The following is a 17,720-nucleotide window of genomic DNA, read 5'->3' as shown; positions in this document are numbered from 1 at the left end:
TTATGATTTTTTTTTTTTTTTTGTATTGGCATCTACATTCCTACATCACTGATTCCTTGTTACTTTATGATTATTAATGCTTTAATTTGATTTAGTTATTTGCCGGCTTACCATCCGCCCGTTTATGCATGTTGGAGCAAGTATATTTCTAACTTGTATTTGCAGAAGCAGACCAGGGTTTTCTTACTAACACTTTAACACTGCGTTTGCAGCCTTAATAATCTTCACATCTCCTCTTCAGTTTTCCAATAAGCCGAGCGACAAGGTAACCGCACAGCCTAAAGGTTTGGATTTCACGGACGACCCATTCAGAGATTATCGTTACGAAGACCCCTTCAACATAAAATTCGACGAGGAGCCACCTGATGTGCAGACCGTCGATACTTTGACCAGCGACGTCGATGTATTCGGTTGCACAAAAATGAAAAGCTTCGACGATTTAACCAGCGACAAATTCGATCCATTCGGATTGGACGGTAGACAGTCGGTTCCTTTGCCAAGCAGTGATCCGTTTGGTAGTAGTAGTAGTAAAGAATCCAAATTAGGAACTGATCCGTTCACAAACATTAGTGGCAGAGCGTCTGCTCCCATCAGGAGTTCGGGAATGACTAGTGAAGATTTTCAACTTGAGTGGGCTGCTCGTGAAAGCCTCAAACTTGAAGAAGATAGGAAAAAAAGACAGTTGCAAGAACAGGCGGATTTAGAATTAGCTATCAGTTTAAGTAAAGCTGAGTGTAAGAAGTCTTAGCTCATGTCAATAACTATTGAGCTTGCAGTTGGTATGCATTGTTTAAGAGCTTTTTCTATTTCGCTTACCAAATGTAAATGGACATATCATTTATGTTTATGTTAAATTTTTGTGTAACGTACGAATTTTCAACGTTATAATTAAACACTCATTATGCCTGTGCCTCTTTACATACTCTTTGTGGTAATTTTTCATACTTTCAAGAATTAAAAGTGGCAATACTTAGTTAAATATAACACTGATAACGTTTATCCTGAAAATACTATTGAAGCGTCCGTTCAGTATTTATCAAGACTACGACTAAAGAATAATTTTGTTTTTATTTATAATTTTGGAGATCATATCATTTTTTTTTTTTTCAGTTATTGCCGTTTATTATGAATTTAGTCATGTAAATACTTATGTTATTATTTAAAGTACAATATAATTGTTAACATTTTATTTATTTATGATTTCATTTCCCCTATTTTTACTAAACGCGACGAAAAGTCGGTGTTAATTTTTCGTTCGTTCGTTCGTTCGTTCTTTTTTTTAAAACGTTGTTGCGCTTAAATACACTCGACATAATATCTTCCACTTTTAATGTACATACTTGTTACTGACATTGTAATTAGTGTACTAAAGTGTTGATACTCTGAACATGTTATTCCTTCATTGGCTTCTCTGGTGTAAACTTGACAATAGTCTTCACTGTAGTAATTTTAAGTGTGCATATTATGACGAATTAATATTAAATAAAAAGTACGATAACAATAATGACAGTCGTGGTTGACCGTTTTCGGTAGTTACCTAATTACTAGAATTTTTATGTTGTTTAATTACGAAGACTGGATTCGAAAATTACGTATTATTAGACGGGGTTTACTAAAAGGTGCCTGTGGGTTAAGTGGTTAGCCCACGACCGGCAATTCTGCATTGCCCTGATACCTATATAGATTGTAGGGAAAAATGGTTGCTAATGACTACATACCATTAGAAATTAAACTAAGGATACCGTTTAGTTACAAGCGAAGTGCAAAGACTAGTGCTTTGTGTTGTTTAGGTCAAATATGAGCAATTGTTTGTGATTTTTCACTAAAGATATTGGAATGTTTCACTTTGTACAGTGTTATTACTTTCAGCATTCTATCATATTGTAGACGTATTCTGATTATGCACTTGTAAAAAATGTTGCACTTGATATATTATTCTGTGTGTAGAGATGATGGCATGCTAATTTTCTTTAGCGTCGGGTTTGATCTAGTTTTATTTTTTATCGATCGACCACTACGTTGTTACTCCAATGATGTACTTAGATGTTAAAATATATTTGTTGAATGTTAGCTTCATTTAGTCATAACTTTTAAGAAACCATTACATCATTATGTAAGTAAAGACACTGTTTGTCATGTATACAGAACTGTTATTTTCTTATTACCTCTGCCTTACACTAATAGACAACGCAGAGTCATTTATAATACAGGTAGGAATCATTGTCAAATTTTTGCAATGGGTTTTCTGGGATAGTTAGTACTTTTAGAACACAATTGCTCTGATTAGGGGAAACGCATTACGTAATATCACCACATCGAAATGGAAGTGCATAAATTATGCTTGCATAATTATTATCAGTTTTATGTCAAAATATATAGGTACATATCGTCCGGTCCATCTTCTTCCTGACAGTATAAAGGAAAGTGTTAGAACGAGAACAATCAAGTTGGATTTGCTACAGACAGAGATGATGGGAGTGTTGAGTGTGGTCATCAATACAGCAGCATCACATCATAGATTAATATATATATATATATGCGACATACAGGCTAATTTTGCAAAACCACCCTTATTGACACTGGAATCCTCAAGCGCCAAATTTAAATAGTCGATGCCATAAAAAAACTTGTTTCACTACAACTCGTCGCCTGAGAACTTGTTTGATCTACAGACCAGAGCGCGCTCAGGCCAATGTCGACTCTAAGCGTTCAGAAGCGATTTGGTTGGTTTGGACTATAATTTTTGCGTGAAATAGTTGTTTGGTCGGTTTTTATAACGACTAAGTGAATATTTTTGGTACATATTTAGATGATTTTACATATTTTGTTTGCTAAGAATTAATTCTTTATTTGTGTTTTATACTAGCAAAACGTCTTAAACTAAGAATATTGTTGAAATCGTAATGCCCCAATGGATTTTTTTCGGGAAAATGTTTTGGAAACACTGTTCTATTTTGTATGAATTTTTAAATGTTTTTAGTGACAATTTTTGTGGTTGTTTTCGATACAAAAATTGTAAAACCGAAACATTGAAAAATTGAAAAATCGAGAAATCGAAAAATCGAAAGATCAAGAAATCGTGGAGTCGAAAAGTCGAACAATTGAGAAACCGAAATAGGCCAAAATTGAAAAATCGGAAAGTTAAAAATTGAACAATTTATAAATTGAGAAATTGATAATCAAAATATCGAAAAATCCAAATCTCGATAAATCGAGAAATCAAAAAACTTAAAAATTTGAAAAATTGAGAGTTTGAAAGATCAAAAGAACGAGAAATCGAAAAGTGATGAAGTCGAAAAATCGAAAAATAGAGAAATCGACAAACAAAAAGTTAAAAGTTGAAAAATTGGGAAAGCAAAAAAATCAAAAAACGAAAAAATGGAAAACTGGATAAACTGAGAAACCGAAATAGGCTAAAATAAAAAATTGAAAAACTGATAAATCGAAAACCTGAACAATCAAATCTCGATAAATCGGGAACGAAAATTTAACAAATCGAAAAATTGAAAAACAGAACATCTAAAACCAGGAAGTCGAAAAATCGAAATATTAAGAAATGTTGAAAAATTAAAATATCAAAAGATTGAAAAATCTAAAATGTAAAAATCCAAAAATTGAAAAATCGAAAAAGTAAAAAGGTAGACACATCGAAAAATCCAGAAGTCAAAAATAGAAAAGCCGAAGAATTGAAATATTGAAAAATCCTAAGACTGAAATATCTAAAAGCTGAAAAATCGAAAAATCAAAAAAGTGAATTCGAAAAATAGAAAAATCAAAAACCTGAAAAATCAAAAAATTAAAGAATTGAAGAACAGGAAAATCGAAACACTCGAAAGTCAAGAAATGGGAAAATAAAAATATCGATTAATTGAAAAATCGAAAAATTGAAAGTTTATAAAAGTCAAATTTTAAAAATTAAAAAACCGAAAATTTGACAAAATGACAATTGAAAAACAGAAAATCTAAAACCGGGAAGTCGAAAAATCAATAGATTAAGAAATCGAAACATCTGAAAAATTCGAAAACTTGAAAAATTGAAATATCGAAGAACTGAAATGAAAAATCGAGAAATCGAAAAATTTAAAATTTTAAAAGTTAAAAAATCTAAAATTTGAAAACCGAAAAATTGAAAAGTCGAAAAAGTAAAAAAATCGACACATCGAAAAATCCAGGAGTCAAAAGTCGAAAAGTGGAAGAATCGAAATATTGGAAAATCTCATTGAAGAACAGAAAAATCGAAACACTCGAAGGTCAAGAAATGGGAAAATCAAATAATCGATTAATTGAAAAATCGAAAAATTGGGAATTTATAAAAATCAAATTTGAAAAATTAAAAAATCCAAAATTTGACAAAATAAAAATCGCAAAACAGAAAATCTAAAACCGGGAAGTCGAAAAATTAAAAGATTAAGAAACACTGAAAAATTAAAGAAAAACTAAAAATGGGAAACTAAATCGGGAAATCGAAACATTGAAAAGTCGAAAAATTTAAAACGACAATTGAAAACGGAAAATCTAAAACCAGGAAGTCGAAAAATCGAAAGATTAAGCAATCGAAAAAGTAAAAAAATCGACACATTGAAAACTCCAGAAGCCAAAAATCGAAAAGTCGAAGAATCGAAATATTGAAAAATGGAAAACCTGAAAAATCCAAAAACTGAGAATCTAAAAAGTCGAAAAATTGAGCAATGGAAAAATCCAAAAAGTGAAGTCGAAAAATCGAAACCTTAAAAAAACTAAAAAATCAAAAATCGAAAAATTAAAGAATTAAAGAACAGGAATATCGAAACCCTCGAAAGTCAAATAATGGGAAAATCAAAAATCGAAAAATTAACAGTGTGGTAGCTCAGCGGTTTATTGATAATAAGCAAACAATACAAAGCAAAATATGGGTATGGGTTATCGAAGTGGTGGCAATTCTCGTCGGGGATGGTGGCGGCTCCTGGGACTCAGAGCGTCGTAGGGGATGACGGCGGCGATGTATGTAGCACAGGGCACCTGGACAGTGCGACCCTGGAGATGACGACGTCGGCGGTGCGGCACAGGAGACCTAGAGAATGCGACCCTGGAGATGACGACGTCGGCGATACGGCACAGGGGACCTAGAGAGTGCGACCCTGGAGATGACGACGTCGGCGATACGGCACAGGGGACCTAGAGAGTGCGACCCTGGAGATGACGTCGTTGAAGCGGCGCAGGGGGACCGTAAAACAGTGCAGCCCTGGTGATGATCTCGAAGCAGCGCAGGGGACCGTAAACAGTGCAGCCCTGGTGATAATCTTGAAGCGGCGCAGGGGACCGTAACACAGTGCAGCCCTGGTGCTCACCAGAAGGGGACCGAGACAGTGCAGCCCTTAAGGTGGAGATGGTGGCGTTCCATCTATACGGTGCTCACCAGAAGGGGACCGAGACAGTGCAGCCCTTAAGGTGGAGATGGTGGCCTTCCATCTGTACGGTGCTCACCAGAAGGGGACCGAGACAGTGCAGCCCTTAAGGTGGAGATGGTGGCGTTCCATCTGTACGGTGCTCACCAAAAGGGGACCGAGACAGTGCAACCCTTAAGGTGGAGATGGTGGAGTTCCATCTGCCTGGAAAGCGTCCGAGTTGCCCTTTTATAGGCAGGGTTGAGATGCGTGGGAGTACCTGCACAATGAAGTAACTTCAGGTGGGGTGCGTTCCAGTGGGGGTGAGCTTGGTGGGGTTGATATCGGCGCTGCCGAGGACAGCGCCCTCGAAAGGGTACTAGCGGAGCGCTTTGAAAGCTCCGCTACAACAGTTTATAAATGTCAAATTTGAAAAATTGAAAAATCGAAAGATTAAGAAATCGAAACATTTGAAAAATTGAAATATGGAAGAGCGGAAATGAAAAATTGAGACATATAAAATTTAAAAATGAAAAAAGTAAAAAGTCGACACATTGAAAAATCTAGAAGTTAAAAATGGAAAAGTCGAAGAAAAATATTGAAAAATCCCAAAACTGAAATATCGAAAAACTGAAAAATGGAAAACCTGAAAAATCCCAAACCTGAAATATCCAAAAACTGAGAGCCTAAAAAGTCGTAAAAATTAGCAATCAAAAAATCGAAAAAGTGAAGTCGAAAAATCGAAACTTTAAAAAACTAAAAAATGAAAAATCAAAAACCTGAAAAATCGAAAAATTAAAGAATTGAAGAACAGGAATATCGAAACCCTCGAAAGTCAAGAAATGGGAAAATCAACACATCGATTAATTGACAAATCGAAAATTTGAAAAAACGACAATTGAAAAACAGAAAATCTAAAACCGTGAAATCGAAAAATCGATAGATTAAGAAATCAAAACATTTGAAAAATTCGAAAACTTGAAAAACTGAAATATCGAAGAACTGAAATGAAAAATCAAAAAATCTAAAATTTTAAATATGTATTGAAAAATTATAATACCAAAAAATAGAGAAATCTAAAATTTAAAAATCGAAAAATTAAAAAGTCGACACATCGAAAAATCCAGCATTGAAAAATCGAAATATCGAAGAACTGAAAATCGAAAAATGAAACATAAGAAAATCGAAAAAATGTAAAATTCAAAAATTTAAAAACCGAATAACTGAAAAATCGAAACAAAGAAAAACTGGAAAATCGAAAAACCGAGAAATCGAAAAATTAAAAAATTCAAGAAATCATGGAGTCGAAAAGTCGAACAATTGAGAAACGAAATAAACCAAAATCGAAAGTCGAAAAGTAAAAAATTGAACAATTCATAAATTGAGAAAATTGACAATCAAAATATCGAAAAATCCAAATCCCGATAAATCGAGAAACCACAAAACTTAAAAATTCGAAAAATTGAAAAATTGAGAGTTTAAAAGATCAAAAGAACGAGAAATCGACAAACAAAAAGTTAAAAGTTGAAAAATTGGAAAAGCGAAAAAATCAAAAAACGAAAAAATGGAAAACTGGAAAAACTGAAGAACCGAAATAGGCCAAAATAAAAAATTGAAAAAGTGATAAATCGAAAACCTGAACAATCAAATCTCGATAAATCGGGAATGAAAATTTAACAAATCGAAAAATTGAAAAACAGAACATCTAAAACCAGGAAGTCGAAAAATCGAAAGATTAAGAAATATTGAAAAATTAAAATATCAAAAGATTGAAAAATCTAAAATTTAAAAATCCAAAAATTGAAAAATCGGAAAAGTAAAAAGGTAGACACATCGAAAAATCCAGAAGTCAAAAATAGAAAAGTCAAAGAACTGAAATATTGAAAAATCGTAAAAGCTGAAAAATTGAAAAATTGAAAAATCAAAAAATTAAAGAATTGAAGAACAGGAAAATCGAAACACTCGAAGATCAAGAAATGCGAAAATCAAATAATCGATTAATTGAAAAATCGAAAAATTGAGAGTTTATAAAAGTCAAATTTGAATAATAAAAAAATCCAAAATTTGACAAAATAAAAATCGCAAAACAGAAAATCTAAAACCGGGAAGTCGAAGAAAGAAAAGACTAAGAAAAACTGAAAAATGAAAGAAAAACAAAAAATGGGAAACTAAATTGTGAAATCAAAACATTGAAAAGTCGAAAAATTTAAAACGACAATTGAAAACAGAAAATCTAAAACCAGGAAGTCGAAAAATCGAAAGATTAAGCAATCGAAAAAGTAAAAAAATCGACACATCGAAAACTCCAGAAGCGAAAAGTCGAAGAATCGAAATGTTGAAAAATGGAAAACCTGAAAAATCCAAAAACTGAGAATCTAAAAAGTCGAAAAATTGAGCAATCGAAAAATCCAAAAAGTGAAGTCGAAAAATCGAAACCTTAAAAAAACTAAAAAATTAAAAATCAAAAAATTAAAGAATTAAAGAACAGGAATATCGAAACCCTCGAAAGTCAAATAATGGGAAATCAAAACATTGATTAATTGAAAAATCGAAAAATTGACAGTTTATAAATATCAAATTTGAAAAATTGAAAAATCGAAAGATTAAGAAATCGAAATATTTGAAAAATTGAAATATGGAAGAGCAGAAATGAAAAATTGAGAAATCGAAAAAGTAAAAAGTCGACACATCAAAAAAACCAGAAGTCAAAAATGGAAAAGTCGAAGAACAAAAATATTGAAAAATTCCAAAACTGAAATATCGAAAAACTGAAAAATGAAAGAAAAACTGAAAAATGGAAAACCTGAAATATCCAAAAACTGAGAGCCTAAAAGTCGTAAAAATGAGTAATCGAAAAATCGAAAAAGTGAAGTCGAAAAATCGAAACCTTAAAAAACTAAAAAATGAAAAATCAAAAACCTGAAAAATCGAAAAATTAAAAAATTGAAGAACAGGAATATCGAATCCCTCGAAAGTCAAGAAATGGGAAAGTCAAAACATCGATTAATTGAAAAATTGAAAAAACGAAAAAGTAAAAAAATCGACACATCGAAAAATCCAGGAGTCAAAAGTCGAAAAGTGGAAGAATCGAAATATTGGAAAATCCCATTGAAGAACAGAAAAATCGAAACACTCGAAGGTCAAGAAATGGGAAAATCAAATAATCGATTAATTGAAAAATCGAAAAATTGGGAGTTTATAAAAGTCAAATTTGAAAAATTAAAAAATCCAAAATTTGACAAAATAAAAATCGCAAAACAGAAAATCTAAAACCGGGAAGTCGAAAAATTAAAAGATTAAGAAAAACTGAAAATGGGAAACTAAATCGGGAAATCGAAACATTGAAAAGTCGAAAAATTTAAAACGACAATTGAAAACAGAAAATCTAAAACCAGGAAGTCGAAAAATCGAAAGATTAAGCAATCGAAAAAGTAAAAAAATCGACACATCGAAAACTCCAGAAGCCAAAAATCGAAAAGTCGAAGAATCGAAATATTGAAAAATGGAAAACCTGAAAAATCCAAAAACTGAGAATCTAAAAAGTCGAAAAATTGAGCAATCGAAAAATCCAAAAAGTGAAGTCGAAAAATCGAAACCTTAAAAAAACTAAAAAATTAAAAATCGAAAAATTAGAGAATTAAAGAACAGGAATATCGAAACCCTCGAAAGTCAAATAATAGGAAAATCAAAAATCGAAAAATTGACAGTTTATAGATGTCAAATTTGAAAAATTGAAAAATCGAAAGATTAAGAAATCGAAACATTTGAAAAATTGAAATATGGAAGAGCGGAAATGAAAAATTGAGAAATCTAAAATTTAAAAATCGAGAAAGTAAAAAGTCGCCATATCGAAAATCCAGAAGTCAAAAATGGAAAAGTCGAAGAACAGAAATATTGAAAAATCCCAAAACTGAAATATCGAAAAACCGAAAAATGAAAGAACAACTGAAAAATGCAAAACCTGAAAAATCCCAAACCTGAAATATCCAAAAACTGAGATCCTAAAAAGTCGTAAAAATGAGCAATCGAAAAAGTGAAGTCGAAAAATCGAAACTTTAAAAAACTAAAAAATCAAAAATCAAAAACCTGAAAAATCGAAAAATTAAAGAATTGAAGAACAGGAATATCGAAACCCTCGAAAGTCAAGAAATGGGAAAATCAAAACATCGATTAATTGAAAAATCGAAAAATTGAAAAATCGAAAATTTGAAAAAACGACAATTGAAAAACAGAAAATCTAAAACCGTGAAATCGAAAAATCGATAGATTAAGAAATCAAAATATTTGAAAAATTCGAAAACTTGAAAAACTGAAATATCGAAGAACTGAAATGAAAAATCAGAAAATCTAAAATTTTAAATATTGAAAAATTATAATACCAAAAAATAGAGAAATCTAAAATTTAAAAATCGAAAAATTAAAAAGTCGACACATCGAAAAATCCAGCATTGAAAAATCGAAATATCGAAGAACTGAAAATCGAAAAATGAAACATCAGAAAATCGAAAAAATGTAAAATTCAAAAATTTAAAAACCGAATAACTGAAAAATCGAAACAAAGAAAAACTGGAAAATCGAAAAACCGAGAAATCGAAAAATTAAAAAATTCAAGAAATCATGGAGTCGAAAAGTCGAACAATTGAGAAACGAAATAAACCAAAATCGAAAGTCGAAAAGTAAAAAATTGAACAATTCATAAATTGAGAAATTGACAATCAAAATATCGAAAACTCCAAATCCCGATAAATCGAGAAACCACAAAACTTAACAATTCGAAAAATTGAAAAATTGAGAGTTTAAAAGATCAAAAGAACGAGAAATCGAAAAGTAATGAAGTCGAAAAATCGAAAATTAGAGAAATCGACAAACAAAAAGTTAAAAGTTGAAAAATTGGGACAGCGGAAAAATCAAAAATCGAAAAAATGGAAAACTGGAAAAACTGAGACACCGAAAAAGCTGAAAAATCGAAAAATTAAAGAATTGAAGACAGGAATATCGAAACCCTCGAAAGTCAAGAACTGGGAAAATCAAAACATCGATTAATTGAGAAATCGAAAAATTGACAGTTTATAAATGTCAAATGTGAGAAATTGAAAAATCGAAAATTTGAAAAATCGACAACTGAAAAACAAAAAATCAAAAATTTTAAATATTGAAAAATTAAAATACCAAAAAATTGAGGAATCTAAAATTTAAAAATCGAAAAAGTAAAAAGTCGACACATCGAAAAATCCAGAAGTCAAAAATGGAAAAGTCGAAGAACAGAAATATTGAAAAATCCCAAAACTGAAATATCAAAAAACTGAAAAATCCAAAAACTGAAAATCTAAATCGAAAAATTGAGAAATCGAAAAATCAAAAAAGTGAAGGCGAAATATCGAAACCTTAAAAAAATCGAAAAATTGAAAAATCAAAAACCTGCAAAATCGTAAGAACGAAAAATTGAATAATAAGTAAACTGAAAAATCCCAAAACTGAGATGCCCAAAAACTGAGAAATTAAAAAATCGAAAAATTGAGAAATCGAAAAATCAAAAAAGTGAAGTTAAAAAATCGAAACTTGAAAAAATAGAAGAATTGAAAAACCCAAAAACCTGAAAAATCAATTAATTGAAAAATCGACAAATATAGAGTTTATAAAAGTCAAAAATTGAAAAATCGAAATATTTAAAAATCGTAAAATTGAAGAGAATACCTGAAAACCGAGAAATTGAAAAATTGAGAAATTGTAAAATCCAAAAATTGAATAATAGGAGTAAACTGAAAAGTCCCCAAACTAAAATTTTGAAAACTGAGAATTCGAAAGTTAAAACAGCAAGAAATTATGGACAGTAAATTTGAAGGACTGCTTTGTCATTGTATTATTGGTTGCGTTTTAAATTTTTTGGACGAAAAATTTCTCTTGAATAAAGGTCGATTTATAAACTTGTTGCTGCCGTTGCTGTTCTCGGTTACGGTGCCGTTGACGTTGGATTTTCAACCAATCAAACTGCGCTAGTGTGTACTGCCGCCAACCTGAAGGAAAATCCCCTAAAGTAAGGGGGACTTTTTTCTGGTCGACACCACTAATTCCACGAAAATCAAATTTTGATAGAGATAATGAGGTCCACTAATATTAAGCCATTTAATCACCTGTTCACCGAAACCCTTATATTTTAAATAACTACCATCATTTTCTACACTGTAGCTTTCTGTCGGTACTTAAGTGTCGTTAAAGATAGTTCTAGACGTTTATATTTTGCCCTTTTTTTTATATGTATAATCTTCTTTTCACAACAAGAAAGCTAAAACATGTTTAAAATGGTAAATTTGTATAGGGAAATATCGATTCTCCAATTAAACTCCGCCCCTCGGCTTACGACGAATAAAAAAATCATCAGAATTGAGATAGGGCGGGTGGGTGGGGCTTATATTTCCCGTTTTTTTTTTTAATATACATAGCCATCTTTTCACAACAAGAAACATAGTTTAGAACATGGTTAAAATGGTACACTTTTGAAAGAAAATATGGGTTTTGCAATTATGGGGCGGAGCATAATTGAAAAATCGATATTTCCTTATAAAAATTTTCCATTTTAATAATAATAATAATAATAATAGTATTTTATTAACGGAATCACCATTACACAACATGTAGGTACATAATTACATTTTTTATATCTGTATAAATACAGTCAACTACGTAACCATTTGCAACGTTTTTGAACAAGTAATCCCTAAAGATTATGAGATTAGTAATGGTAGATTTTCCTGCCATGAAACTATGTTGTTCCTTTAAAACAAGAGTATAACCAATCAGTAACAATAGAATCAAGTAATATAGATAAGGTAGGCAATATACTAATACCCCTATAATTGTTCACTTGACTTTTACTTCCGCATTTGTGAATCGGTAATACATCGAAAATTTTCCAGGCTTTAGGAGAAATACCTTATGACTTATTGAAGATAATTTGTAGGGATAAAGTATATACTATAAATTATTTTTAACTCCTAGTCTGCAAGCCTGTTTTGGGCGTAGTTTCTAACCGTTAGTCCAAATAGCCGAAAATTTGGTATCAGCAGTTCTGTTGAAGAGAAGTAGACGACAACCAAATTAGGATGCGGTTCCAACATTTTTAAGTGCCAGTCTGCAAGATAACAATAAGTCATATTTTCGCAGAAACGTTTTTTGTTTAAAGTTTTAGATCTTTAAAATTAATAAACAATCAATGACACTAACAATTTCTGCAAGCGTGGTAAAATTTACGTTTTACTGAATCTGCTGATAAATCATAAATTGGATTCGTTCTGCATTTGCGTGTGTTCAGTTAAAAACATGAATGTGTCACACACTTTGCCACTCGTGCTAAGTTTTCTTTTAAATTTAGTGAGTGCTATGATTTCAGGTAATATTTTTCTTGAAAAAAATGATGCTGAAAAAAAAATTATTAAAAACGCCACCTTTTCTTACTTTATTTATTTAATAATCTATTTTGTTGTAGATGATGACTACAAACTAATGCCTCCGATTTTTCACATAGATTCTTATGAAGATTGCTTGCAAAAAAACAAACACTTCTGTAGAGCTTCGTTAAAATTATATCCGTCAAAAACCACCCATTCGACAAAAGTTTGGAATTTAATACAGGTAAAAGAAAAACAATATCGAATTATTAACATTTTTAGAACGATGTCTTTTATGATTTATACATTTTAGGAAACCAAAAGGTTCAAAACTTATTACAATCATGACGAATTGTACCACGCAATTTGTATTAACGATAGTCTGGTTAACAAAAATAGCACAAGTTCTTTGAAAACAGCTGTAACAAAAATGTACGCTCAAAAATATGAGGATAGAGGACTAACCACAGAAGTCGTAACAATCGAATGTGAAAATCTTGTGTATCGTACGAATACATTTGATATCTCGCTATTGTAAATCTAAACAACAATTTTGTTACGTTTTAAGTAATAAGTGTTTTTTCAGGTGTTTCATTGTGATATATCTAATATTGATAATACTTGCAACTGCTTATCACATTAAAACAAACGATGTCCAGAAGATAAGTAGATGCATTATAGTTTTTTCGATTTATTACAATCTGACTAAACTTTATAAAATGTATCGGCACGACAATTTTCAAAAATTACACTGCATTCAATCGATACGTTTTTTCACGACGGTTTTAGTTATATTTTGCCACACTTTTTGCAGCTTTGCTGGTGGTTACATTGCTAACACAAAATATTTGGAAGATGTAAGTTAATGACAAATTTCTGACAAATCATGTTTTATAATTTAATTTTAGATACCTTCAAACGTTATTAGACATAGTATACGAATCTTATTTGTCTTTTTGGTACAAACCTTTTTTTTAATATCGGCGTGGCTTTTGTCCTATAACACATTCACAATTTTCAAAAACACCAAAAATATAAATGTTGTTAAATATACTTTCGTGACTATAGTTAACAGATATTTAAGGTAAAGATACAATGAATTTTTGATTACTGATTATTATTGAATAAAAATTACAGAATAATCCCACCTGTATTGTTAATGGTATGTTTGGGGAGAAGTGTATGGATTTATGGTACGTTTTCTGGACCCGTTAAGAACGTCTATTCTGATAAGGAATATCAGCGTTGTCAGAAAAACTGGTGGATTGTTCTTTTATTTCTCAGTAACCACTATCAACAACACGAAATGGTAAATAAATTTGACTAAAGAAACATTGTTCTTATGTAGCTAACTTTCAGTGTTATTTTACCGCCTGGTATTTGTCTGCAGACACCCAACTTTATGTCTTATCGCTACTATTTTTAACACTTATGTTGAAATTTAAGCAACTAAAAATTTTTTTAATGATACTTTGTTTATTACTGGGTATTATTATTCCGTCTGTTGTGTCATATTTATATAATCTTGATACAATATACAGGATTAATCCAGAGTGAGTATAATTTTTGTACAGTAATTAGTTATTTGGTTATATATTTTCAGAAACGCGAAAAATAACGGTTTTCTTTCGTTTGAATTTAGTGCCACCTATACTTCAACATACTCAAACATGGCTACATATACGCTAGGTTTGATTTTTGGATATGTTTACTTTCGCGTAGAAAATAAAGTTGTATTTAAAAAAAATGTAAGTATCTTGCAAAAATTATATAAAATGTGCAGTTATAGTTTTCAGATTTACGTTCTAGTTTGTTGGACTCTGGCCACTGGATTACCTTTATTAATAGTTATGATTCCCGCCTTCGAATATGGTAAAATTACGTCGACAATTTTGGCGGGAATCTTAAAACCGTTGTACGCCTTCGGGATTGGGTTAGGCATTTTCGGAATGTTAAAAGACACCGGCGGATGGTTAAAGAAGTTATGTTCATGGAAACCGTTTGTGTTTTTTGGAAATTTTACCTATACTACGTATGTGGTACATTTTGGGATAGTGTTCTATAGAACCGCCTCGACTAGAACACCCATATACATATCTGACTATAATTTGGTAAATATATAAAACAATAACGTTCCACTCAAAGTATTAACACTTATTTTCTAGTTCGTTGCGTTTCTTCAGGATGTAGGACTATCATTCATATGTGGTTTCATTGTTCACCTATTACTAGAGATGCCTCTGTCACAACTCCAGCACATTTTCGTTTTTAAATTCAGTGTTCATAAGGCAAAACATTACAAAAAACGTGAAACCACATAAAAATAAAAATGCAAATATGTAGTACTTAAGACTAAAATTTATTTTCTGACTCTTTCTTACTGTGGAACTAAGCAAATGATAAACGATAAGCTGGCGAAATATATGGCGCATGTTTCTTAAGTGGCACTATCACAGACATATTAGTTTGTCTCTTTCTTTTAAACATACATTATTTACATTACAATGTTGACAAGGATATTCTGATCACCAAAAACCACATTATCGACAATTCTGTATGTTCAGTTTAGATTGGAGTGTTTAACAATTGTTGTGGGTGACAGGGGATTCCTCATGACCTTCGACATTTTCAAAAATTGTCAATGGAGAAACCGCAGGTGATCTTAACCTTGGACAATACCGTGATAGTGCACAATGGCAACATCGGTACGACCTCGACGGTTTCCAACAACGGTAGGAAATAGTTTTAACGCAAAAGTATATATTTTTTTATTCGATACCTTCGTGTTCACTGGTAAATTGATTTATCAATCAATAAACAAAAGACTTGTGAACGGTTTTATTTCATAATGTTAACTCTGGGAGATTTCATGTTGTATAAATTTATACGTATCCACTGCGTCTAATGATAGCATTGGATTTATCTTAAAAGGTTACTATTTATTTGGTGATAAAAAGGTCACGATAAGTTTATCAAAATTTTCAGTGTTTTCTGTAAAATACACGGTTCTGTGAATCTTTCCACAGTTAATTTGAAATCAAAGGAATCGAATCAAACCGACTATTGAAATAGATGCAGACGCTAGTATTCTAGATGTGTTAGCACTACTAAATGCAAATTTTTGAAAATTTCTAAAAATTTCAATATTTCAACGGTCGATTCCGGAAAAACGGTTGCATTTATCAAAGAAACGAGGCCGGAATTGAGTTCTAGAGCTCAAAATTTACAAGAAAATATGTTTAGTTAAGTTTCGAAAATGTCAAAAATTTACCAAAATTTGAAGAATTTCACTTTTAAAAAAGTTGTCTAAAAATTCTAAAAAAATTCAGGGACGTGGATCTCGACATGCTGATTCCAAAAATATAGCACGTTGATGGTCACGGAGCAACATTTTCGAAAAAATCGGTACGAAATGCGAATTTTTGAAAATTTATAAAAATTTCGATATTTCAACGGTCGATTCCGGAAAAACGGATGCAGGTATCAAAGAAACGAGGGCAGAATTGAGTTCTAGAGCTCAAAATCTACAAGAAAATGTGTTTAGTTAAGTTTCGAAAATGTCAAAATTTGACCAAAATTTGAAGAAGGGGGGACCATTGGAAAAATTTCACTTTTAAAAAAGTTGTCTAAAAATTGTGAAAAAATTCAGGGACGTGGATATCGACATGCTGATTCCAAAAATGTAGCATGTTGATGGTCAAAGAGCAGCATTTTTGAAGAATCGGTACGAAATGCGAATTTTTGAAAATTCCGTGATTTCAACGGTCGCTTTCGGAAAAACGGTTGCAGTTATCAAAGAAACGAGGCCGGAAGTGAGTTCAAGACACCGAAATCCACAAGAAGATGTGTTTAGTTAAGTTTCGAAAATGTCAAAATTTCCCAAAATTTGAAGAAGGGGGGAACATTGGAAAAATTTCACTTTTAAAAAAGTTGTCTAAAAATTGTGAAAAAATTCAAGGACGTGGAGATCGACATGCTGATTCCAAAAATATAGCATGTTGATGGTCACGGAGCAACATTTTCGAAAAAATCGGTACGAAATGCGAATTTTTGAAAATTTCTAAAAATTTCGATATTCGAATAGTCGATTCCGGAAAAACGGTTGCAGTTATCAAAGAAACGAGGCCAGAAGTGAGTTCTAGAGCTCGAAATCCACAAGAAAATGTGTTTAGTTGAGTTTCGAAAACGTCAAAAATTTACCAAAATTTGAAGAAGGGGGGACCATTGGAAAAATTTCACTTTTAAAAAAGTTGTCTAAAAATTGTGAAAAAATTCAGAGACGTAGATATCGACATTGTTTTGCGCGAAATAAAAATCACCTTTTAATTACACGGTTTATTTAATCGCACAAAAATTATAAATTGCCGGTCTCTCGGGTCGGCACGTCTTTACCCTCTCGATACTTCTCGACGACTCCCCGAGAGCATGAAATAATAAAAATTAGGTAAACTACCCTAAAACGGGTGGGAGTAGGGTGGACAAATTGGCTACGCCCAAACCCCTGTTCAGGTAAACTGAACATAGTCCCCCCGTTGAAGTACTAACTTCAAGGATGACCTACTTATTGTGATAAATAGTACATAATAATAAAGAAACAAAAAATGCCTAATTAAATGAATACATGTCAACTAAGATCATACAACAGGAATTAAAATGAAATTAACAAGAGTACAATAATAAAATGAAATATATATACACATGTATAGCCCAATTGCGCATTAAATTGGTAACGGGCTCAATTTCCGCACTGATCTTTGCACTATCCCGTTTCTGGTTCGCACTGACACAGTCCTTATTTCACCATCGCGACCTGGATGTACGATTTCAACCCGACCGAGACACCAACACAACGGGGGCACGTTATCCTCGTGCACGATGACGATGTCGCCCACATCAGGTTCGGCAAGTGACGTAAGTGCAGTACCGATCAAAAAATGGCCAGGGGTGAGTACGGACAGATCGTCGGGATTTG

At 31.8% G+C, this 17,720-nt stretch overlaps 3 protein-coding genes across 7 annotated transcripts in view; all 3 read left to right on the top strand.

The window, feature by feature from the left end:
* Positions 1–1,189, top strand: part of LOC135136154 (epidermal growth factor receptor substrate 15-like 1) — a 33,403-nt gene extending 32,214 nt beyond the window's left edge. For 3 of the 4 annotated variants that reach the window (XM_064065297.1, XM_064065296.1, XM_064065295.1), the window contains one exon: positions 242–1,189. In XM_064065297.1, coding sequence (XP_063921367.1) covers positions 242–748 — 507 coding nt within the window. In that variant the 3' untranslated portion in view covers positions 749–1,189. Of the gene's footprint in view, positions 1–212 lie in introns of all 4 variants that reach the window. The other variant, XM_064065298.1, reaches the window with a different exon arrangement.
* Positions 1,190–11,828: 10,639 nt separating this feature from the next.
* LOC135136656 (O-acyltransferase like protein-like) lies at positions 11,829–15,093 on the top strand. Its single transcript, XM_064066039.1, has 10 exons — positions 11,829–12,190; positions 12,847–12,992; positions 13,062–13,282; positions 13,335–13,605; positions 13,657–13,832; positions 13,886–14,057; positions 14,108–14,301; positions 14,352–14,496; positions 14,545–14,859; positions 14,914–15,093. Exons 2-10 carry the CDS (start codon positions 12,864–12,866, stop codon positions 15,067–15,069), a joined length of 1,779 nt encoding a protein of 592 aa, XP_063922109.1. The 5' UTR covers positions 11,829–12,190; positions 12,847–12,863; the 3' UTR covers positions 15,070–15,093.
* A 167-nt stretch (positions 15,094–15,260) lies between these two features.
* LOC135136657 (hepatocyte nuclear factor 4-gamma) overlaps positions 15,261–17,720 on the top strand; it is a 68,818-nt gene continuing 66,358 nt past the window's right edge. For both annotated transcript variants that reach the window (XM_064066045.1, XM_064066044.1), the window contains exon 1: positions 15,261–15,480. In XM_064066045.1, coding sequence (XP_063922115.1) covers positions 15,390–15,480 — 91 coding nt within the window. In that variant the 5' untranslated portion in view covers positions 15,261–15,389. The remainder of the gene's footprint in view (positions 15,481–17,720) is intronic.

This window comes from Zophobas morio, unplaced genomic scaffold (assembly GCF_036711695.1).
Source record: "Zophobas morio isolate AGI-343-1 ecotype UQ-CSIRO unplaced genomic scaffold, CSIRO_AGI_Zmor_V1 ptg000026l, whole genome shotgun sequence".
Classification (NCBI taxonomy): domain Eukaryota; kingdom Metazoa; phylum Arthropoda; class Insecta; order Coleoptera; family Tenebrionidae; genus Zophobas; species Zophobas morio.
Note: the sequence above shows the minus strand (reverse complement) of the source record. Positions and strands in the feature narration are given on the sequence as shown.

Bases quoted from the DNA above. Each gene is read 5' to 3' on its own strand.
- LOC135136656 (XM_064066039.1), top strand. From the start codon at position 12,864: ATGCCTCCGATTTTTCACATAGATTCTTATGAAGATTGCTTGCAAAAA. The intron at 13,283-13,334 runs GTAAATCTAAAC...GTGTTTTTTCAG, and splicing joins ACATTTGATATCTCGCTATT to GTGTTTCATTGTGATATATC. The intron at 13,833-13,885 runs GTAAAGATACAA...TAAAAATTACAG, and splicing joins ATAGTTAACAGATATTTAAG to AATAATCCCACCTGTATTGT.